We start from the raw sequence: 24,911 nt of genomic DNA on the forward strand, positions 1-24,911 counted from the left end.
AGGTCGGAAGGTGTCCAATATGCTACTGGGGAAGAGCAGAGGGCTAGTACTAGTAGCGCCAGAAAGAATGAAGCGACTGGGCCAAAGCCGAAAGGACGCTCAGCTGTGGATATATCTGGTGGTGAAAGGAAAGTCCGATGCTGTAAAGATTTTTTCTCCATAGGAACCTGGAATGTAAGATCCATGAATCAAGGCAAGCTAGACGTAGTCAAAAAAGAGATGACAAGACTGAACATCGACATCTTAGGAATCAGCGAACTAAAATGGACAGGAATGGGTGAATTTAACTCAGATGACCATCAGGTATACTACTGTGGGCAAGAATCCCTCAGAATAAATGGAGTAGCCTTCATAGTCAATAAAAGAATAGGAAAAGCAATACTGGGATACAATCCTCAAAATGACAGAATGATCTCAATTCGAATCCAAGGCAAACCATTCAATATCACAGTAGTCCAAATCTATGCCCCAACCACTGGTGCTGAAGAGGATGAAATTGACCGGTTCTATGAAGCCCTACAGCACCTTATAGAATTAACACCAAAAAATGATGTCCTTATCATCATGGGGGATTGGAATGCTAAGGTAGGAAGCCAAAAGATAACCGGAATAACAGGCAAGTTTGGCCTTGGAGTACAAAATGAAGCAGGGCACAGGCTAATAGAATTTTGTCAAGAGAATACGATGGTCATAACAAACACTCTTTTCCAACAACCCAAGAGACGGCTCTACACATGGACATCACCAGACGGTCAACATAGAAATCAGATTGACTATGTGCTCTGCAGCCAAAGATGGAGAAGCTCTATACAGTCAGTAAAAACAAGACCAGGAGCTGACTGTGGCTCAGATCATGAGCTTCTTGTTGCAAAATTTAGGCTTAAATTGAAAAAAGTTGGGAAAAGCACTAGGCCACTCAGGTATGACCTAAATCATATTCCTGATGAATATACAGTAGAGGTGACAAATAGATTTAAGGAACTGGATCTGATAGACAGAATGTCTGAAGAACTATGGATGGAAGTTCGCAACATTGTACAAGAGGTAGCAACTAAAACCACCCCAAAGAAAAAGAAATGCAAGAAAGCAAAATGGCTGTCTGAGGAAGCTTTGCAAATAGCTGAGGAAAGAAGGGAAGCGAAAGGCAAAGGAGAAAGAGAAAGATACACCAACTGAATGCAGAATTCCAGAGAGTAACTAGAAGAGATAAGAATGCCTTCTTAAATGAACAGTGCAAAGAAATAGAAGAAAACAACAGAATAGGGAGGACCAGAGATCTCTTCAAGAAAATTGGAGATATGAAGGGAACGTTTCATGCAAAGATGGGCATGATAAAGGACCAAAATGGCAGAGACCTAACAGAGGCAGAAGAGATTAAGAAGAGATGGCAAAACTACACAGAAGAACTATACAAGAATGAGCTTAACATCCCAGATAACCACAATGAGATGGTCATTGACCTCGAACCAGACATCCTAGAATGTGAAGTGAAATGGGCCTTAGAAAATCTGAGCAACAACAAAGCTAGTGGAGGTGACAGTATTCCAGCTGAGCTATTCAAAATCTTAAAAGACGATGCAGTAAAAGTGCTACACTCAATTTGCCAGCAAATTTGGAAAACTCAACAGTGGCCACAGGATTGGAAAAGGTCAGTTTACATTCCAATTCCAAAGAAAGGCAATGCCAAAGAATGTTCAAACTATCGCACCATTGCACTCATTTCACATGCTAGTAAAGTTATGCTTAAAATCCTACAAGCTAGACTCCAGCAGTATGTGGATCGAGAACTACCAGAAGTACAGGCAGGATTTCGAAGAGGCAGAGGAACTAGAGATCAAATTGCCAACATACGCTGGATCATGGAGAAAGCTAGGGAGTTCCAGAAAAACATCTACTTCTGCTTCATTGACTATGCAAAAGCCTTTGATTGTGTGGATCACAACAAATTGTGGCAAGTTCTTAAAGAGATGGGAGTACCAGACCATCTCATTTGTCTCTTGAGAAACCTATATGTGGGTCAAGAAGCAACAGTGAGAACCGAACACGGAACCACTGATTGGTTCAAAATTGGAAAAGGAGTCCGGCAAGGCTGTATACTGTCGCCCTGCCTACCACTCTGATGGCAGAAAGTGAAGAGGAACTAAAGAGCCTCTTGATGCGGGTGAAGAAGGAGAGTGCAAAAGTTGGCTTAAAACTCAACATTAAGAAAACCAAAATCATGGCATCCGGACCTCTCAATTCCTGGCAAATAGATGGGGAAGAAATGGAGGTAGTGACAGATTTTATTTTTCTGGGCTCCAAGATCACCTCAGATGGGGACTGCAGCCAAGAAATTAAAAGACGCTTGCTCCTGGGGAGGAAAGCTATGGCAAATCTAGGCAGCATTCTAAAAAGCAGAGACATCACCCTGCCAACAAAAGTGCGTATAGTCCAGGCCATGGTTTTCCCAGTTGCAATGTATGGCTGTGAAAGTTGGATCATAAGAAAGGCTGAGCGCAAAAGAATTGAGGCCTTTGAACTATGGTGCTGGAGAAGACTCCTGCGAGTCCCTTGGACTGCAAGGCGTTCAAACCGGTCAGTCCTAGAAGAGATCAACCCCGACTGCTCTTTAGAAGGCCAGATCCTGAAGTTGAAACTCAAGTACTTTGGCCACCTAATGAGAAGGAAGGATTCACTGGAGAAGAGCCTAATGCTGGGAAAGATTGAGGGCAATAGAAGAAGGGGACGACAGAGAATGAGATGGCTGGATGGAGTCACTGAAGCAGTAGGTGTGAATTTTAATGGACTCCAGAAGATGGTAGAGGACAGGAAGACCTGGAGGAACGTTGTCCATGGGGTCGCGATGGGTCGGACACGACTTCGCAATTAACAACAACAACAAAGCAGTAGAAAAGGCCAATGAAGTGGCCTCTGTCTTTGTTTCTTTCAAACATATCATTATTTCTATTAAAAGAAACCACAAATAATTCTACAGAACTATTTAAAAATTCATACTTTCTTTTAATTTGAAGAATAAAATCAACAGAGCGATTTTATTCTTAAATCAATAAAAATAAAAAATAAATTAAAATTAAAAACAAAAATAAAATTATTGCACAAAATAATTCTTACACCTTTTATCATGGATTGGATGTTTCAGATCAACTTAGTTTTAGGAAGGGGTAGATTTCCTATTTTTATGAAAAAAATCTAATATTATATTAATATATTTTTCATTCATAAATTCCATGATTACAATCAACCAACATTGATGTAGAATAGCACATTCCAGCCTTCAGGTATGAAGAATGGCTGGAGAGATTTGTTTCCAATCTTTTGCAAATCAAAAACTTGATTCAAAATCCAAAACTCCCTGTTAATTACACCTACATGTCATATTCCATCCTTTGTGATGGAATATATTTAATTAATTTGTATCTCACTTTTGGATACAAATGATCTAAAATTGAGCTAATTCAGTGTGAATTATAAAAGATTAAAGATAAAATATGATTTTTTTTCTTTGAAAACTCAATATCATTAAAATTGAAAAATATTTTCATGCATAGTTGCTTTTTCTGAGGAGATAAACCCTGACAAATGTCAGATGATTAATTTCCAGTGTTTTCATATTATTATTCCATAGCAGACACATGATATAACAGTGCTTTGGGAAATACAAAATGCTACTTGATCAGTGGCAGTGTTAAACTCCAGCAAAATATTTTTATTTCATAAATTTATGTTTCACAGCATACTGTGATAATTCTCATTTTGGACAAACTAAAAAAAATGTCATTTTAGAAAAATGTTTTGTATCATTGTATGAATTGTGTGGTCCTCATTATGATTGAATTTGAGACCTCTGCTTTCTCTATATTTAGATCACTATTTACCAATCTTAGCAACTTTAAAATGTTTGGAGCCAGAATTCCCCAGCTGAAGTCCACACATCTTAAAGTTGCTGAGGTAAAAAAATACTGATGATATGTAGAAGCTATAGTTTGACAAGACCCATTGATCTAGCCAGGCAACTTTGGGCCATCCTATGACCCTCATCCCAACCTTTATCACAGGGTTGATGTTGAGGGGAAAAAATAATGCCACTTTGAGTTGTACAAAATAAAGGTAAGATATAAAACAAATAAACTCAAGGAGATTTATTTCTGAATAAAAATTAACTATACATTTTTTTAACCTTGAGTTTTGTCCTCTTTTTTGACAATACTTGTCTACAATATGCAGTATTTTTTTCTCATCCTCATTTTTTGCAGGATTCATTCTTTTTCTGTCTGTCATTAAGTCCTTTCCTTCTTAATTCTACCAATTGTAGTTTTTCTTAATTCCTATTAACTTAACTATAGATTTTAATGTAAGTTTATTCATTTCATTCAGTTCCCAGGAGCTTCCATATCCTCTTTCCTTATGTGCACTTTTTACTCTTATTGAGGTAAAATTGGTCTATCTTGTTCTCTGTACCTTTTTGCAGTCATTGTGGTTTACTCTAAGTTGTTTCACTTTTTCCCCCTTATCTTCCATGTACATTTTTCTCCCGAGAGTCAGTCTTGAGACTTAAAAAGTCATCTAGTTCAGAAAATCCCTCTTTAGGGTCTTTGGGACTCCTCAAAAAATGTTTTTAAAAGGTTGGTTCTCATCCTTTCTATTTTGGAGAAGTAATAAATTTGAAAAAACTTTGGCATGTGTGTTATGGGTGTGTCCATTAGTAATTATTATTGGTTAGTTATTATCAGTGTGGTGAACCAGATTCTTGGAATATATATATATATAATATATGCATGCCAAAAATCTGGTATCTTTCAATTTATGAAGAACTTGGCCTTTTAATTTATGAACAACATATTGCAAAAAATTGTGATTATGTACTTATACAAGAATGTTTGTATTCTAAAATCTAAATGAATAATTAAATTTGTGAACATCAGCTTTTGAATTTCATTGTACTGAATGAACAGACAACATGTTTCTGTATGGTCTACATTTAATGCATTTTTCAAGAAAGAATAATCATTAAAAATATATAAAATATATTTATAAAAAGATATCATTTCAGCAGTGTTAGATGAAGTGGTATTTTTGTTTTATTCAGCAGTCTGTTTTTTTTTATTTTGCTTTTTTTAATTGAGGTTTTAATGTCTTTTTCTTTTTTTCCTGAGAAGTTTAATACATATTTTCCTTGCTTGCTTCATTATATAGTCCTTTTAATATAACAGTGCTTTTTTAACATATAGCCTTACACAATAGTAATGTTATATAATTAAATTGCTATTTAGTTTATGTCCTACATTAAAAATGGTAGCTATTTTAAAATGTCTTTTAACATTTTAATTTTACACACACACTCCAAATAATTGTGTATTCCACATTCCAATTTTTTATTATATTTCTTCACTAATTTTCTCAATCTTTCCTTATAAACAATTATGTTTTATATTGATATTCATTCAGTTGCCATGTGTTCCAGTAAATATCTGTGGTTTAAACCAAGTATTTTAGGCAGTCTATATTTTCCAGCCACCATTGATATTTATTCTTAGGTCTCCAAATGGCCTTATCAGTTTTTCTACTATCAACTCATTCCTTCATTATTAATTCCTTTCATCTAACAGAATTCTCTCTCCCCAAATTGTCTTCATCCAGAATTTTGCATATTCTCCCACAAATTCCTGAATTATCAACCTATAAATTCTATTTTAAAACACAGACATAGTTTTAGTGACAATAATTTGTACTTTCTGAGATATATTTTTTTCTCTTTCAGAATTACAGTGCACCTATATCTTCTTTCCAGTATTTGATAAGATGAGAACTTTAATTCAGATCTGTTACATCCCCCCTGTTTCTCTTAGTTTCTCTTACTTTTATTTCTTTTATTTCTTTCATTTGTTGTGGTCTTCTATTCTGGGACACAATAACACATACTCTATGGCTGGCACCAAATATTTCTTACTTTTGCCATCCAACAAGACTTTGACTAATTGAGCCAGCCAGATAATTATATTTGTAATATAGCAAAGGAACAAGCCAGTTACCACCATTAGTGATATCCATGCAACGTTCATTCCCTACTAATATTAAGCTCCGTATTGATCAATTTGGTACATTTTGACCCACATATCACAAGCACAAGTTTTATCCAAACATGCTCACACTACTCTAGAAAAGTTAAGATGTCTACCTTGCAAACCAATATATTGTTTTCCACATCCCATCAACCTAGCAAGTATACTGATAGTCACTCAGCCTGCATTATAATGTAAATTATAAACACTGCCACTGAAAATTGCTTATTTCCCACTTAATGTTGGTGGCATAATATTGAGAAGGGGGGCTGAAAGGGCTGCAAAATAGGTGCTAGGGAGCCACCCACAGTCTACATAGGTTGTTTACTCCTAAGATTTGCTGACCTTGCTCTTAATTAATTAATTACATTTATTTAGTGTTGCCTCTGCATTATTCAGCAATTTTGGAAGCTCTGGTACTTTTGATCTGTCTATCTGTTTGTTTGTCTGTCTGTCTGTCACACTGGCTGGTCTTGGCCCAATCATACTCTCTCACCCCAACGTACTGCACAGTTATTGTTGTGGGAAAAAATAAAAAGGGAAAGGACAGCTATGAATGCAGCTCCTGAACAACAAGCAGGATATAACAGAAGCAAACAAATAAGGAGATTAATACCCAGTTACATAATATCTCTAAGTTTAGATTTAGGTTTATAACCTTAGAATACAAGTCTACTTTAATAAGTATTTTCCTACTAGCCAAAACAATGTTGCTGGCGTATTCCTTTAATCATATTATCATTAAGAAGTCAGACGGTGCTCAATGGTTATTTTAGTGTTTACCCTTATCTGTAGAAGACAGTTGTGTTTTTCCCTGATTGTGAATTTTTTGTATATCTATCTCACAATAAATAAAATAAAACTACTTGAAACTTTGAAAATCATTAACGCTACTTGGCGAATAGTTGTTTCTGCTAGGCAAATCCACTCTAGCTCAGAAATTAACTTTAGCTATGCATCTGGAAGTGAGGAAGGCTGCAGATTCATTTTCCCAGTCTCCAGATGTAAAAAGCTACTTACTGAGCACAACACAAAAGCACGAAAATGTCATTAAAAATGATTTGCTAAATAAAAAGACAAGAAAAGACTGTTAAACAAAATCATCACCAAATAAGGGGTCATTCCTACTATTTTTCTTAAATTCAGTAATTATGTCCCAGCAACTGCTGTCAGCTCTTAGTGACTACATATTCTCCAGGATAATCTGTCCCAAACCAGTCTTAAAGAGTCTTAACACATTTACTTTAGAACATATTCTATAAAACTAAAATCAGTCGTTTCTACCAAATTCTTTAACAGCCAACTAAACGTTTCATAGGAAATACTAGCATTCACTGCCATCTAGTGTTACGATAGACTACCTACACTGCCAATATTTATTTGCTACATAATCATAGCCTCAAAATACATTAAAAAAAATTGATACAAGTCATTTAAAAAGAATTGACACAAAATTACTAGGCTTAAAGAGAAAAAAGGAAATACTGTATCTTCATCTCCAGAAAATATTTTCATCAGATGCAATAAATTTATGGTTATGTGGTATATTCCATATCTACGTGTGATGGTTTGCTGTTAAACCCTAGCAACTCTGCTCTATGCAATGCAATAATATTGAAAATAATGGCATATACATTACAAAAAGTTGCCATTTCTTTGCATCAGCCTGCATATAAACCTAATCAGATCAATCTGCCCTGTATAGGTGTTCTGGGAATTTTGGTCCCAGTACATCTGGAGAGCCCCAGATGGGGAAGGTGACTCAGCTTGAAAACTAAAAACATCTGCAAGTAAAACAAAATTCTTTGTAAATGAAAGTGTGACTTTGATGATTATAGCTGGCAATTCTAGAAACTCTAGTTTCAACATATGTGGCAAGTGCCATACAAGAGTGGCAATTGGGGAACATTAGGCAGATTCAGAAAGGAGAGTAGAATTCTTGTGTATTAAGTCCTGCAGAAAAAGGAGGAATTGATATTTTCAAATGAGTAAATCCTCTGTGGATTCCTAAAGTGGAATAGCAATTTCCTGACACCTTTAAAGAAAGCAGAATTAACTGAATGGCTAAAATAATGCTCTTCAGATTTTAAAAATCACAGTCATTACTAGAAGAAGTCATACATAAATGCATAAAATGTATTATTTCTCTTGTTTTAGAAAAAAAGACAAATGAATGCTATAGAAATAAGCAGTTTTATTAATTAGGAGTTTTATTGAAGCAGGAAGATTATTACAATATCTTTATTGTGTTTCACATTTACATAAATTGTAACATTATTTTATCTGTTGAACAATATATAATCAACAAAGCCAGCCTTGGGTTAAAACTAAAAGAAGCATTAGTTAGAACTTATTCAATACAATAGTTTAATATTTTTATTCTAATATTTTATTACTAGATAACATTGCTCATCATATATTTAGATTGTATTATCTTAACATGTCCATTGAACTTTATGGAATTTACATCTGAGTAGATCTGCAGTTAGTTGTCATTTTAACTAGTATATGACACTGACTGTATTTCTATGTTTCTATGTTTCTATAAGGCATAATGAATGTACCACTGGGTAAAGAGACCTAAATCCTTTTATATCATTTACTCAATTAATTTGCCATATGATGTAAAAGCAATGATTTCACGTGCAAAGCGTTTAAAAGCATTGGGCCATTGTGACACAGTGGTTAGAAAGCAGTATTGCAGGCTAACTTGCCCACACACCAGATCCTGACTATCTCAAAGTTGACTTATCCTTCCATCCTTCTGCAGTCGGTAATATAAGGACCCAGATTGTTGGGGGCAAGATGCTGTCATTTGTAAATCACTCAGAGAGTGCTATAAAGCACTACAGGGCAGTATATAAGTCTAAATGCTATTGCTATTGCTAAAAGAGGTGCTTTTAAAGTTTATTGGCATGAACAAAGACCTATTTCAAAGCAAGCACATTCTTTGGAAGGGTTGAATCAATAGAAGAACAATTACAAATAACTTTATTATTGTCATAGACCAGTAATAGCCATCACTTTTTACAATATATTAATAATAATAGTAATAGTAATAGTAATAATAATAATAATAATAATAATAATAATAATAATAATAATAAATAGTACTAGCATTAATAGTAAATAATAACATCCCTGTTAAGAAAATACATGTTCTCAAAATGTTAGGGTCACTCCCTAGTTTATGTGAGTGGATAGCCGATTAGTGTGTGAGTAAATATAATGTTCCAAACATTATTAGAAATATCTCCCAAAAATGGGCACAAGTTGACGGCTATAGATCTGTAACCAATTTTTTTTTTGAATCAATAGAAGAGAATATCTGTAGCTCAGGGCTGAACTGTCAATCTTCAATATTCCCTATTACCATACTTTCAGGAAAACCAGTTTAATGTGATGAGATTGATCTGACTGAACACTCTGAGAAGCCAACTATCATATTAATCTCTTTGACATTCCAGAGAGATAAATTTGGGTTAGTTTGATTTGAATTCATCAGCAAAGCTGCTACAGCATTAATTATGCTATGCGTTAATATTTAAGAAACTAAATTATTGTCTTTTATATTTTTCTCTATTGGAAACATTTTAGTATATGGTAATAATTAAATTAACATTATACCATGCAGCTGGAAAAAAGACTTTTAAATATAGAATACAGAAACTTATGATAGTTATGCTGAAATAAGTTTTGATTCAGCTAGTCCTGGCTAGCCACTATTGCAACCTGACAATAAGCAATCATCTACACTGAGCCAACAGGAAGGGAATATCCAGCATTATATAGCCCAGTATTTGCTTATTAGCCAGCTTGACTGGAATTGAAGGGACATGCTAATCAATTCCGCAAACCACATTGACATACTACTGTCCCACAATGGTAACTTCTGCCCCAACTTAAAATACCACACTGGTAACTTCATTTCCTACTAAGAAGCTATTTTATCAAAATATGAGGATAATTGTAATCAGGTACATTATGATTTCACTGCTTTGAACACTGTGTCCCATTTACTGTTCGTATTTTCAAAGTGCTCTTTCCTAAATTGGCTCTGAAGCGAATCATTTAGATCTTCATCCTCTACCACAGATATTACTTCCATTTTTTTTGCAATTTGTTTAAGGAGATCGTGCTGTTTTTCTACCATATTTGCAGTGTCTTTAAGCCTGAAGACCAAAAAAATACATTTGTTATAGGACAAGTGATTAAGTTATACAAGCTACACCAGGATTGACAATGAGGGCCTCAGAGCTGCATGGACAACTTCACACTCCAAAAAACACTCTAAAATTTGTTTACTAATATTTAAATTAAAATGAAATGAAATTAAAATATATTTAATTTTTTTGTCTTAACTCCACTGACATCAGTCAGAAAACCTAAAAGAAGGTGCACATTTTAATATATATTATATTACATATGATATATTAAATATTCACTATATTAAATATGAAAAGATTGTTAAGATACTTAATCTATTCTGAAGATGATGCACTTTAAATTATTTTGAGAATAAGATTTCTTTTCCTTTTGCAGAACATTTTACCTTTCATTAAAAAAAGATTTACACCAATTCAAAGTAACAACATACATAAATTGTTTTAAAAGTATTTGATTTGAAACAAGCTTTTTTAATTCAAGGGTTATGACCACAAACACGGCCTATTCCCATGGAGAACAGAGCTTCCCTTTTTCTACATTTTCTTCATATTTTGGAATATTTTGATGGAATGATAAAGATTTATGTTCTTCAACCAATGCAGACTAATATTGTAATAATGGAGAACAGCTTATCAGCTCCATTTTTCTTGGGTACTGCATTGAAGTTGGTATTTACTAAAAGTTAACCCTACACATGCTATAGGGAATGTTTTCCTTACGTTAGGTCAAGTTCTTTTTTCTTTTAAGTCAGATTTGAATCCATGCTGTTTGTAATAAACCCAGTTTGTCATTTGATCACTACCTTCTCAATAAATGAATAAAAAAGGCGGTTCAATTTATATATTTCATAATATATAAATATATATAAATATTATTTTGAAAATTAAAAAGATTGAGAAATTTTGTATGTTCTAAGATTGACTTGATTGTAGTGAAGAACATAGTCCAAGATGCATGTCAGACTTTTTTACTACCCCCAGGATTCTCAGAAATATAGTACAAAAATTATTGAAAAATGCTTGCGCCTACATTAAAAATAAGGTCCACATTCATTTCTATCATTTTTTTAATAATACTTTTGAAAGTAAAATACTGTCCTTAGCCTGCAAAGTTATAATCAGGGCTTTTTTTTCTCACAGAATGCCCAGAACGGAGTTCTGGCACCTTTTTGGGATGGAAACTTGTAGGGTAGGCAAGGCGGGTTATATGACATGTGTGAGTTCCGGCACCTTTTTTTTTTTTTTTCCAAAAAAAGCACTGGTTATAATTTCCCCACTAATAGAATTACCACAGAATTAACAAATACCTGTACTTCTGTTTCAATAGTTCTAGTTCTATTGCTGCATCAGCATTCTTTGCATCAGATGCTAGATTATCCCATCCAAAGCAATACTGGAACATGCTCTATTTTAAAAAAAAAAGAATTGATAGAAATGGTAAAATTCTTCTAACAAACTTAAGAAATCAAACTTCTTTGACGTTTATAAAGTGTCTCAAGTAGAATATTTTATTTATTCTTTATTCTCCAAAGCTCCTGAAGGCAGGACAAGAAGCAATGGATGGAAACTAATTAAGGAGAGAACCAGTGATGGGATTCAGCCGGTTCACACCAGTTCGGCAGAACCAGTAGCTAAATTTTGTTGAGTTCGGAGAACCGGCTGAATGCACACCACTTCTGGAAGTCTGTTCTAGGCCTGGGAGACCTGGAGGAGGCCTCCCAGGCCTAGAATGGTCCAACAGAAGTGTGAGGATGCCACTTCCACAAGTCCATTCTAGGCTTCAGAGGCCCAGGCCTGCATCCACACAGAGAACCAGTTGTTCAGGGATTTGAATCCCACCACTAGAGAGAACCAACATAAAACTAAGGAGAAATTTTCTGACAGTTAGAAAAATTAATGAATGAAACAAATTATGTCCAGAAGCTGTGAGTGCTCCAACACTGGAGGTTTTTAAAAAGAGATACCATGGTCTAAAATAGTATAGGGTTTCCTGCTTGAGCATGGAGTTGGACTAGAAGACCTCCAAGTTCCCTCCCACTCTCTTATTCTGTTATTCCAAAACCATTTATGAGTCTGCTGTGTCCATATTTATATTATCAACTTTGCAGTGAAGTTATTGTTCTCTGATTCTTTTGGTGATCTTCCAAGTGAACTTCAAACTTCTCTCCTTTTGGCTTACCTGCCTGTCAGACCTTTCTGCTTTTTAGCTCTTCTAATGCTCTAGTAAGAGACTAAAGAAATGCAAAGAGCAAAGGAAAGAGACCAGCATCTTTCCTCCTTGCGTTCACTGCCAAAGCAACAATAAGAAGTAACAGACTGTAGATCATGAGAGCCAATTTCTCTTTGCTTTGAGTTTTATTGACAGTTTAGCTCTTTGCAATCATTACAAAATTGAAAAACTGAAAAAGAATTGTATTAGTCTGGCCCTGTCTATTCTTATCCTCCTGTTTTGAGGCTGGGAAGGCATATGAAAATCATAAAAGCCAGTCATTCTTGTTTTTAACTTACCATAACACCACCAAATCTAGATCTATTAGGATATATAACCATGGATTGTTGATCAACTCTATTGAGAAACCAATATGGCAGTTTTTTTTCCAGGTTTGTATGAAGATTAATCTAAAAAAAATAAATACATCTTTAATAAATTTGCTATAAGCATAAAACTAAAAAATTGTGCCATTACAACTGGACTGTCCATTCACTCCCTATATTAATTCTGCATGCAATGTAGAAAAATTGCTATAACTTTAAGCATAGGTAATGTTGAGTATCCTTTTTGGATAGAAAATAAGTTAAGGTTTTCCATCTCTCCTCACAAAAAGATGAATAGAAAAATTGATAAATTAATCTCTGGTCAGATCATTTCTCATAACAGCATATTAAAAGCTTATGGCTTAAGGATAATGTTTCATATATTATAAAGCTTTAAAATAATTAGAAATGCTAACAAAATTTTCAATCCTGGGAAATCCATGCTTAATCCATATTTGGATTAAGTATTTCAAAGATTAGCTGGCACCATAGCAGGCATTGTTAGAGTATATTAGTAAAAGGTACATATTATATCTCTAGATAGGTAGCATGTCAGCAAAAGTGTGTTGGATAGCAACATAATATTTAGATTGCATAGAAAAGCATGAATGTACTTAAGACAAAATTGGACTTTAGTTGTCCTTGTGCAATCCTGATCAAAGTATACTCAAACTAATTAATTTGGTTCTTATCATTAGCTGGGAATATTGCATGTGGCAAAGGGACAACTAATCTTAATAACACACTTTACATGAAAACTTCAATTAACCAAGAGAAGTGGTAGATGTCATTATCTTTGAAATATCTATGGGCAATCTGGCAAGAACTGCAGCATAAAGGACTGTAAATTGGGATATAAGAGAAACAAATGTTAAGGAGCCTGAATAGAGTTATTGATGTAGAAAAAATGAGGAGAGGCAATACTAGAAAAAGTGTTTTAGAAATATCAGTGATGTGTTAAAGACTGAAATGTATATGTCATAGACTGAAACAATTTTATAGAAATTGAAATTATAAATGAGGTGAGAACATTGAGAAATGACAAAGCTGCAAGTATAGATGGCATGTCTGAAGAAGTGTTTAAGTATGTGTTTCTTCTGGAATGGATGTATGACAGGCTTAATCTGGGTTCAAACTGGAAAAATGCTATTATTGTTTCCCTATATAAAACAGCAACAGTGTAGACAAAAAGTTTAGGATTAGTTATGCCTGGGAAGATGTTAGGAAGAATTCTGGTGAAAGAATATAGTGGTGGCACTGAACAAAATTCTGGAAATATAAGTCGCTTCATGCTAGGCAGGGCATCTGCATTTGTACTTATCATTGACTGCAGATTGCATTTGTACTAATCATTGAGAAATATACAAAATGAGAAAGTTTATTTTCTATGAATCTAAATCTATGAAAAAATTATAGGTTACAATATAACATTTTAATACAAATATGAGGTCGATGATTACTCAACGGCTTAAGAATATATAATGGAGGTAACATATGTGTGGGAGTATATTGAGAGCTTAGTGAATGGTTCAACATCAAACAGGAAGCAAATGAAAGATTTATAATGTTTCTTATTTGTTTAATAAGTTTATGATAAAAGTATAAAGGCTTACGGCAATGACATGATGCTTAAGGATGTGAATATATGCCAATTATGCCTATTGGGTGAGAACATCATTTGCAATGAATATTAGCTAGACTGAAACAACCAGACAAATTCATATGAAAATTAATGAATCAAATACCAAGTTAATTGTATTTGACAGGAAAAATAGAATAAGTTGCACGATATAGCTAAGTGGTAAAAGATTAAAACAAACAGAAGAATCCATGTAACTTGGTAGGATGTTTGCTAAAAGTGAAAGTGGATGGATAAATTTTAAGATGGCCAAATGCTGGCAGAAAAGTAGTAGTACTTGTAGTATGTGGTCTGTTGCAAATAACACATTTGTCAAGAGAAGTAAAACTGCAAATATAAGCATGGTTTTACCACTTCAATACATGGAATTAATGTGAATTAAATTTGTAAGGAAAATATAAAAATTGAATTTAGTTGGACTGGGATTTTTCAGAATGTGATAAGGTAAAGACCAAATGGTTGGATGATAAGGTCCTTAGAAACGGATACAATGAAAATATTTATATCACAGAAGGCAATGTCTGAAGCAATATGTGGACATGATGAGAGTAAGAATGATTTTCAGAGTTAAAAAAATAGGGAGACATTGTTGCAGTTCTTATTTTCTTATCATGCACCTTTAATTTCTTTGGAACACTATTTTTATGTCACATCTATGCTTTGCATAATGGTACATACTAACAAAGGGCATAGTGTGATGTATATGTATGTACATATTATGATATTCATTGTTGGATTTTAATACATTAAAGGTTCCTTATTTTCTTTATATTTATATTATTAGTACAGGGGTCTGCAACCTTGACAACTTTAAGACTTGTGGACTTCAGTTCCCTATGCTGGCTGAGGAATTCTGGGAGCTGAAGTCCACAAGTCTTAAAGTTGTCAAGGTTGCAGACCCCTGTACTAGGGTTTCACATAACTTGTAAGAAGAATAATTTGGGCAATTTACCAATAATTTTTTCAATTTACTTTCTCAGCAACAGGGGGAATATTAATTCCTATATATAATCAATATAAAATCTATCATGCACTTCACAAACCTGCATTGCTATTCTTTTCATTGCAGCAAACTTCTGCACCTCTGCAATGTCACCAACAGCCAAACCAATCTACAACACAGAAATCAGAATCAGCAAAGGTGTTTTTTTTATGCTTTCCAAATATTTCAATCCCTTTCTGTTAAATTGTAGCTTTACTAAAATTAAAACTAAAAAGTCCTACTATCATAACAGGAACCTAACACATATTCAATAAATCAAAATATTTGTTTGCATACAAATCCAGACAGAGTTTTGTACAATAACTAAAATAATGGATGTCTACCCATCCGTTATGAGAAAAAGCTGCAGGCTTAGATACTGACTTAATATTTCTCTTTTAATTTCAAAGTTCATCAGCTATCAGAAATGGATCTCATAGTGATAATCTGAGTTGATAGTCCAGCTCGAATAAGGAGAGCCTTGGATTCCTTCATCAGTAGCCATTAAAAGCTTTTCATTTGTCTAATTCACTTTATCCCCAATAGACTAAATTGAACAAATTTGAAATAAAATGCAAATAGATATCAATTCCAATTATAATCATCCTAGATGCAATATTTTGAGTCACCCAGATTTTCAAAGACAGTTCCAAAATGCTACAATAATCCTATATGGAAACTATTATAAAGTAGCTTTTTCTAGTACCCTTGCATTGAGTTTGTAAGAGATAATGGGAGTTATTTCAAGAAGGATAATAAACATTCTCATAATACCACTTGAGCCATTTCTGGATGGCAGTCATGCAGTTTTGTTGTAATATATGCACTCACTATAAGCATCATAAATAATACGTTAAAGGAAGTACAGGTAGAGCTGTCTGATTTGCCTGCAGAAATTCCTATGTACAATCTCTTTAACATTCCTTTGATTAATCTCCTAAGAAATGCAGACAGTGGCTAATGTTTGTTAGTCAAATAGACTGCAATGGGCTAAAAGGAAGATTCTTCCCATATTAGGAAAAATACAAGACCATAATAGTTCTGCCCTCAGCAAGCCAAAAGGCAAATGTTGCTGATGCCTATTATTTGCTCCTAATAACTGCTCCCTCCATATCTCTAGTACCGGTAATATATATTCCAAAGACAAAAAATAAATAAAATAAAATAAATTTATGCAAGTTCCAAGTTATGCTGTTAACACCTGACCTTAATATAGTTAATTCTTACCAGCAAGTTCATAAGAAGAATTGGGATAAGCAGAGAAAAGAGAATGAGAATTAAAAAACTCAGGAATGGAAAAGGGAGTTTATCAACAAGCATTGGTTCAAGGAAAGCTTCACGGTAGTTGACATCTCCTAGCATCATGGAAAATGTTTGCATTACTGAAAGATATGGAGTGCCATATGTTTCCTAAAAGGAAAAAGAAGAAAAATAGTAATTTATAAGGTTCTGTTTTCAGACTCACACATAATTTCTGGTTTTTCACAGGTATTCTATTATCTCAAATGTTACTATTTGCATTCTTTTAAATATATCTTTAATTTTATATTTAATAGACCTAACAGAGATTGCAATAGATTTTTAAATGCCTTCAGTGCTCACATTAAGCAATCTAAAGAAAATTCATGGATCTAATTTTTTAAATCTGCAAGCATTTATCACTGGTTGGAAGCAAGTATGTTCTGATTTTTAAACAGTAGGATTTTGAGTTTGGATACCCGAAAAAAAATAGTTATTTAATCTCTCTTTTCTGTGTATTAGGTTACCTATGCATGTTGAGGGAGCTCTTTTCCAACAGAAAGTGTAGTCACCTACCACTTAATTTTTTAATCACACCAGAAACACCAAATTTATTAAGAAAATTAATATGATACTAAAGAATGATGATTTATTTCTGATTAATTTTAGTTAAAAGAATTTTTTTAATCAGATGATAGACACTGGTACATTTAGGCATTAAAGTTATTAAAAACACCTTCATGTTGTCTAAATTCATGTCTGAACTTCACAAAACAGTACTATCATATTAAGTTAATGAAACATTGTTTTTGTTAATGTTAATGTATGCTTGATGGCATACAATCAATCAAATCCATGCCTTTTCTATCCACCACTTTACATTTTGGTGTATCCCCCAAGACCTAAAGAAGATCACTCCAAGGTACTGTTGTCTTCTTCTGTCACATTTAACTTGGCTTAAGTAATACAATCCCATTAAATAGACAGTTTCATATAGACAGTTTCTACAACAAAGTTTGCATTTCATCTCCAGTTTTTAAATTACAACTTCCTCTCATTACTAAAAAAAAAAACCTCTTAAATTTATAGATAATAAATGTTTAGGCACAGTAATCTTAATTTGTGGAATTAAATATAATATTTTAATACCAATATTTTAATAGCATAATTTTTTGTTTTAAAATATTTTTTAAAGTATTTAATATGACATTTCAAACCTGTGAACCAAGAAGAACATGGAAGCTGAGCCCAAAAGCTAACATCAAAAAAAAGAAAACAACAATGATCCGTATCAGAGTCTTCAAAATTTCCCAGAACATCACAATATATATTCCATAATTTTCAAATCTGAGAAGAGAAAACACAATATTTAATTTAAAAAGGGGTATATATAATTTTCTTAATCTCTTAATCACATGACACATTTGAGAAGTCCTCTGTTTATAAAGATCACTGCTATTTACAATTCTCCAACCAAGAAATGCTTGTAAAAAGATTCTCATTTTAGTAACATACTTTTTCATTAGTTCTGATTCAGTCTCCATTCTCTTTTGTCATTTATGAGAATAGAATCTAGTCCTCATAGGCTGAGAAAACAATGTGCTTGTCTTGTATTAAAATATGTATTAGCTACTGTATCTACTTATGTATGCTTTAAATATCATTTTCTAACTGAAAAAATATGAAGTTTTCTCCTTTTGTTTTAATATGAGAAACTAAAGTACTTTGATTGAATATTAAAAGATTCAGAACAATTAAAGCACAGTATTTTTTTTTTGTAAAACTCCTGCTGCCATATAGCAATGGGAAAGATAATAGCTAACAATGGGCTCTAATTATACTGGCTATTATTTCATTATTAGTTGAGAAAAATGGTAGTTCCTGTAGAACATGAATAGAAGCATGCTTTAACAACCTTGTCCTGCTTGAGTTTAATATGCATTGGGTTGTCATTGCAGAAAAAATAGCTGGACTGTGTTAAGTCCTTGAGGTGAATATCTAGAAGTCTTCCCTGTCTTCGTCTTACAATATAAATTACCATTTTCTAAAAACAAGATACACTCATTTCTATATTTATAAAAACCTATGAATTTAAATCATTCTACAATGGCTCAAAACCTAATATAGAATAATTTATAACTACTTTCTTGAAGATTCTAACTTGCCTTTGTAAATAGAACAAGAAGTTTGTCCAAGCCAAGAGTATAGCAATTGCACCACAGTGCCACTGTAAATGAACTGGTAACGTCACAAGTAAAGATGACACAAAAATGAGACTTGTAGTATAAATTGCCCAGTCAAGAAGGTTAGAATAATCCATCAAATAGTTTAATTTCTAAGATATAAAAAAAGTTAAACATTAATATTGTTGAAAATGAAGCAAATCAGATAGCATATTATTATTTCTAATTAATTCTAATAGATCAATTCTGGAGAGTCAGTTTGGTGTAATGGTTATGGCTCTAATCATGTCTTATGCTCAAAGCCATTGTGGGCCAGTCACTCTCTCTCAACCCTAAGAAGGAGGCAATGACAAACCACTTTCAAAAAACCTTATCAAGTAAACTGCAGCAACTAGTCCAGGCAGGTGCTAGAAGTCAAAAATTGACTCAAAGGAACACATCCACAGAAAAAAAAGAGATCCTATTAAATAATGTTTTTCTTCATAAAAACATTTTATGTTAACTGCACATAAAATACTTCACATAATATTAAATAAATAAAATTCACAACATTAACCAATACCTGTTGGAATAGCTGTATTATTTCTTTGCAGATACCAAATAAACTCATGATAAAAACTAAAGACATACAAACTTTAATGAAGTATGATTTCTGAAATGAGAAAAAAAATAGGAATTGGTATTAATGGGTAAATGGAAAACATTTTTTTTTCATTTTGCTTTTAATGTATTATATTGGTGGGAAAATTGCCCAATATCTTGCGCTATTAGTAATCAGACATAATATATAAACTTGAAAATTGAAGTCTGGTGCCAGATGGTAGAAGATTATCCTATACTATTAACAAATATTGCAGAACTACAGAAATACAGAAACATGGAAGTATTCCTTAGAAAAATAGAAGTAGGTTGATAATGCTCAAATTTCCAATCCAAAACTATGATACTGTACTGCAAGACTGAAACTAAAACTCCTCAGTATCACCCAGTATCCTTAGGGAGAGAGAAGATAGAATTCTGAGGGCAGAAGGATTCCTGGGATCCAGCTCCAAGTACAGAACAAATAAATTATACCTGTTATGACAGTGATGGCAAACCTTTTAGAGATCGAGTGCCCAAAACCTGGCCCCGCCCCGCTCCACCCCCTTACGCCCCCGCTCTGCCCCCCATATCCTGCCCCGCCTGCCCACAGGACCACTCACTGCCTCCAGGGCCCGCCACAGATCGCCCAGGCAGCCCAGTAGCACTATGGCAGCCACACCCTTGTCTATGCTGCCTGGCTGCCATGTCCTTGGCTGCGCTGCTCCATGTGGGCCACGCTCGGGGGTGACTGTCCTTCAGAGAGCTGCTGGAAAGGAGGGGCTCATGGGGGGAAGCAAGCCTGGAACAACGGCATATGTGCCCACAGAGACGGCTCTGAGTGCCGCTTCTGGCACCGTGCCATAGATTTGCCACCACTGCCCTATGAGTATTTCTAACTCCACAAGGATTCTTTCTTACTTTCTTCAGCTTAGTGAATTAACTCTATGACTATCATCCATGCAAGCTATGGAAGACAATAACCAACATCCTTAACATATTGTATAAATGCAGAGCCAGGTCTTTACCAACCTTGTTATGCTTGTTACATGAACTCAGCTACAGTACTTACACAGCACAGTAAATATGCTGTAAGGGACAACATCACATTCAATATAAGTTCCTCCATTTCTGTTACATCTCCCAAATGGTTGTTTTTGTTTTATCCATAATACACAAGCATTATTCACTCTAAAATTGCTGGGAACAACTGTAGCAAACAATGTGGAACAATAGAGAAGAACATTTGTAGCTCAGGGTTGAAATGAAAGATCCACGGTGGTCATGGAACTTGGTTGTTTTCTTGCAGACATTTTATTACCAAACAAGGTAACATCATCAATGGTAGTGGGGAATGGGGTTTAGGTTGGTGGGTATGGTCTTGGTGACCAACACTGACAGGATAAGCCTCTAGAACAGGGGTCTTCAAACTTGGCCCTTTTATGACTTGTGGACTTCAACTCCCAGAATTCCTCAGCCAAGCACGCTGGCTGAGGAATTCTGGGAGTTGAAGTCCACAAGTCATAAAAGGGCCAACTTTGAAGACCCCTGCTTTAGAATATAAAATTAGAGCAAACCCCACTCCTTACTACCACCAATGATGTTATCTAGCTTGGTAATGAAATATCTGTGGGAAACAACCAAGTTCAGAGAGTACCAAGGACCCCTTTATATCAGTGATAGCGAGCCTTTTAGAGACCGAGTGTCCAAACTGCAACCCAAAACCCACTTTTTTTTCCCGCGAGATGTTGAAATTGACTGATTGATTGAACCTTTTTTTTTTTTTTGCACACAGCGGCAGAGGCCTAAAGCAAAAAGGTTTTATAAAACCCAGCTAAAGGCCTAGGACTGGGGCAATGGTGCACGTGCCCACAGAGAGGGCTCTGAGTGCCGCCTCTGGCACCCGTGCCATGGTTCGCCACCACTGCTTTATATGGAAAAATGTTGAATAAGCATTGTCTCAGTTATCACATGTTTTCTGAACTTTCCTCCCTTCCCATAAAACCTTGTTTCCTGAATGTCTACTAACACTGGAGATATAACTAGGAACAGAGGTTCAATCTGTGAGCTTACACAAGGTTACGCAATTTGTGTGCCTAGGCCCACAAAAATATTGGTTTGTGCAATCCGAAGTACCACTCCAAACATTGTCAAATTATCCTTTTTAATTATAAAAGGACAGATCTTAATGGTTAGCAATATTAACTCAATTAATCAAATTTAAATTTAATGACACTTATTTAGTCTTGATCCCTCCCTAATTTCTTTCCTAATCTCATTTACTTTTTTGGAAATATGTCTGTTCACCTCACTCAAAGGACAACTATGGCAGCATATCCCTGATTTAGGATCCAACCAAGACCAAGATAGCCTCAGGAAAAGTCATACTTAAATATTTTTGCAGAGTTCTAGTGGTTCTAGAGGCCCCCATAGATTCCTAAGCTGTATACTGTAAGTAAATGCAAATATTGAAAGGAAACATATTTTCTTTCCAGGGCTTTTTTCCTCATATAACACCCAGAACAGAGTTCCAGAGTACCTTTTTGGGATGGAACCTTGTAGGGTAGGCAAGGCGGGTTGTATGACGTGTGTGGGTTCCGGCACCTTTTTTTTTTTTTTTAAGCATTGTTTCTTTCACCTCTTCCACATAAAAGTCCTGAAATATCTATCTGAAAAGAGGTGGTTTCCTCAATAAAACCAATCAATAGGTGCATCAGAATGCACTTTAAAATATTTATGTTTATACAGACTTGAAATACTGCTTTACAGTTCTATTTAGTAATACTGTAAGAACTTAGGAACTGTTTTTCTAGATCAAATTAAGATCTTTTCTATCCCAGAATTCTAACAATGATGATTCTTGGAAGATCACAAAAATAAATGAAAGCAAATTCATTTATATGTGTTTCTTGATCATAGGTTCAAGTTCATTGATTTATTGATACATTCAACTACAAAGCAATGTAATGAATTAAAGCTGTACCTTATTATCAAAAGGTCCATATTGAAGCGGTTCATCGAAAGAAATATCTGGCTCTAAATTGGTGACCAGGAGCGTAAGAGGTATTAAGCCAAGGGAATACACAGCCAGATTCAAAATATGTGCTCGTAAACCATAGGCCATCCTATAAAGTAAAATTGTATTCAGTATGACTTTCATAATATAAATGATAGCATTTTTCACTTCAGCAGGAAGAAATGTAAACAAGAAGAGCCTCTGAGAAAAAAATCTAAATTGGAACATTTTTCTAATAATTATATTTGCAATAGCTATAATTACTAGGGATATCATTAGTCTTATGTGTTCTTTCCATAAATCATAAATGTATTTATTTATTAAATTTGTAAGTCATCTATCTCCCCAACATAAATAAATAAAGCGATTTAAGAGGTCAGATTTCAAAGAACCTGAATTAGAACAAAATGTGAAAGAAAATATCTTTTAAAATGGCTACTTACCATTTCATAAGTAAATATTGTGTACAAACAGGATGACTAAGCAGTTCAACACGATTGTGACGTACCATGCCCTGGGGTAAGATGGGAAAAATACAGGTTTTTCATTTTACATCCAACCTCTTATTTATATTAAACAATAATATCATTTGACATTATTATTAATTTAAGAACATGATCATATTCTTAAAATGTGTACTTATACATTTATTGGTACAAAGATGAAAGCTATTCTACATCAGCAAATAGATGTACTGTAAGGCATGCATTCTGCCACCAGTTAAATATGATTTTAACAGTTTCGTTAATCAAAATGGATAACTTGAAAATATGTGATTATTTGGAGTGGGGTGAAAGAAAAAGAGAATCTCAAGTCAATCCTAATGAACTGCAAATGTAAGGACATTACAGTGAATCCTTACAGAATATTTTAAATAGTCCTAGATTACAGTTTCAGTTGCTACAGCAGGGGTCCCCACTACTGTGCCTTAGCCTATTCGGAACTGGGCCATGCAAGCAGGGGTGAGCACATGAGCACAGGCAAAGTTCCCCATGTGTGAGCGGCAGCTGCTTGTGCTTGGATACGAAGCTCCCGTTATGTGAGTGGTGGACACTTGCCCTTGAGCACAAAGCTCCCCTCACACGAGCGATGTCTGTCTTAAATCGCACACAAAGTTCCCGTCCCCTTCCACTCGCAGGGAACTATCTCCACTCCCCCCCTGCCAGGTCGCCAAATCAGAAAGGTTGGGGACTTCTGCTCTACAGTATTAGGTATGGTTTCACATAAGCATAACTTACATTTAAAGCAAGAAGCGGCTCATAAACTACTCCCTCATTCTCTTTAACTTTCTTCTTAAATTGCAATGGACATTGAAGATATGTGAAGTTATATTCAACCTATGTAAATATGAACCAACACAGCTTAATTTTGGAACAAACTTGTAATACATCATACTTTTAAAAGTTTTAACTTAAATCTCTTCTAAAATCTCAGAAAAAAATAGTCTGGGCATGATTGCCAATGATTATGGTTTGTAAGCTTACTTACTTACTATGCTCCTGTTATTTCAATAAATATATTCAGGATACAGGCATAAGCATAATTATTCATACACAAACTTTGATATTATAATTTCTCCAATTCAGGGAAATTAAAGAATTTAAAATATTTGGGTATTTTATAAAATTTTGATGTAATATTTACTATTGACAGTATATATTCCATTTTGGATTTTAGTACTGAACTTAACTTACATTTTGGTGACAATTGTATGTCATTTTAACCATGGTCATATAACAATCCTATACGCTATTCTTCAAAATTAAACAATTATTTTTAATTAAATCAAGATTAGTTAATTAAATTTAATATAATTGCTTCTTTTTATACACACACACACATATGCATATATACATATATATATACAAAAGGAGAGCATAAAAGAGCATGGATGTACATTCTGTAGATTTAATTTATAATAAGCTATAGTTTAATGTAACATGCAATTTTTTCAGTGAATTCCAATTAAATAGTAGTGAAAACATTTAACTTAATATATAACAACTGACTATATGTTTCTTGCCTAAGAATCATATGGCCATTAGTACCTCAAAATGCTTTATTAATTCTAAAACTCTTTAGTAGATAAAACTGCTTTGGATTTTACTTACAAAGAAGTCTTTAGATCCTTTGTCTTCAGGTGATTTAACAATGCAATTGTCTAAAACCAACTAAGCAAAAACAGAGAAACATTTCTGTTTTTTACTAACAAAATTATGCAATTACATTATACAATGTAGAAAATTAATTCTGAATAAAATTGAATGATGAAAAGTAAATCTAAACTGAAGCGGTTTTTAATTTTTCATATTCAAAAGCACATTAAGGATTTGTTTTTGTTTTAGGTTCAGAGACATGTGGCAAAGATGACATGTTTAGTTTTTCAAAGTTTAACCATGACATTAGTAGTCACTGATAGAAACAATAACATAAGAAGAAAACAGGCCACATTAAAGCTTATACATGGCATAAGGAATATCTACAGGTTGGGTCAAAATAACCATGAAGAGAGA

The 24,911-nt window shown here is 34.0% G+C and overlaps 1 protein-coding gene across 1 annotated transcript in view; it reads right to left on the minus strand.

The window, feature by feature from the left end:
- Positions 1-9,183: 9,183 nt before the first annotated feature.
- The window catches only part of TRPA1 (transient receptor potential cation channel subfamily A member 1), a 39,353-nt gene continuing 23,625 nt past the window's right edge, over positions 9,184-24,911 (minus strand). The window contains exons 17-28 of the mRNA XM_039345439.1: positions 24,510-24,569; positions 23,637-23,735; positions 22,842-22,912; positions 22,366-22,507; positions 19,366-19,455; positions 18,786-18,955; positions 17,838-17,967; positions 16,609-16,791; positions 15,443-15,511; positions 12,734-12,844; positions 11,533-11,630; positions 9,184-10,231 (exon numbers count right to left, since the gene is read on the minus strand). Coding sequence (XP_039201373.1) covers positions 10,042-10,231; positions 11,533-11,630; positions 12,734-12,844; positions 15,443-15,511; positions 16,609-16,791; positions 17,838-17,967; positions 18,786-18,955; positions 19,366-19,455; positions 22,366-22,507; positions 22,842-22,912; positions 23,637-23,735; positions 24,510-24,569 — 1,413 coding nt within the window. The 3' untranslated portion in view covers positions 9,184-10,041. The remainder of the gene's footprint in view (positions 10,232-11,532; positions 11,631-12,733; positions 12,845-15,442; positions 15,512-16,608; positions 16,792-17,837; positions 17,968-18,785; positions 18,956-19,365; positions 19,456-22,365; positions 22,508-22,841; positions 22,913-23,636; positions 23,736-24,509; positions 24,570-24,911) is intronic.

Source organism: Crotalus tigris, unplaced genomic scaffold, assembly GCF_016545835.1.
Source record: "Crotalus tigris isolate CLP2741 ecotype Arizona unplaced genomic scaffold, ASM1654583v1 scf7180000017952.28453644438:3035480, whole genome shotgun sequence".
NCBI classification, from domain to species: Eukaryota; Metazoa; Chordata; class Lepidosauria; order Squamata; family Viperidae; genus Crotalus; species Crotalus tigris.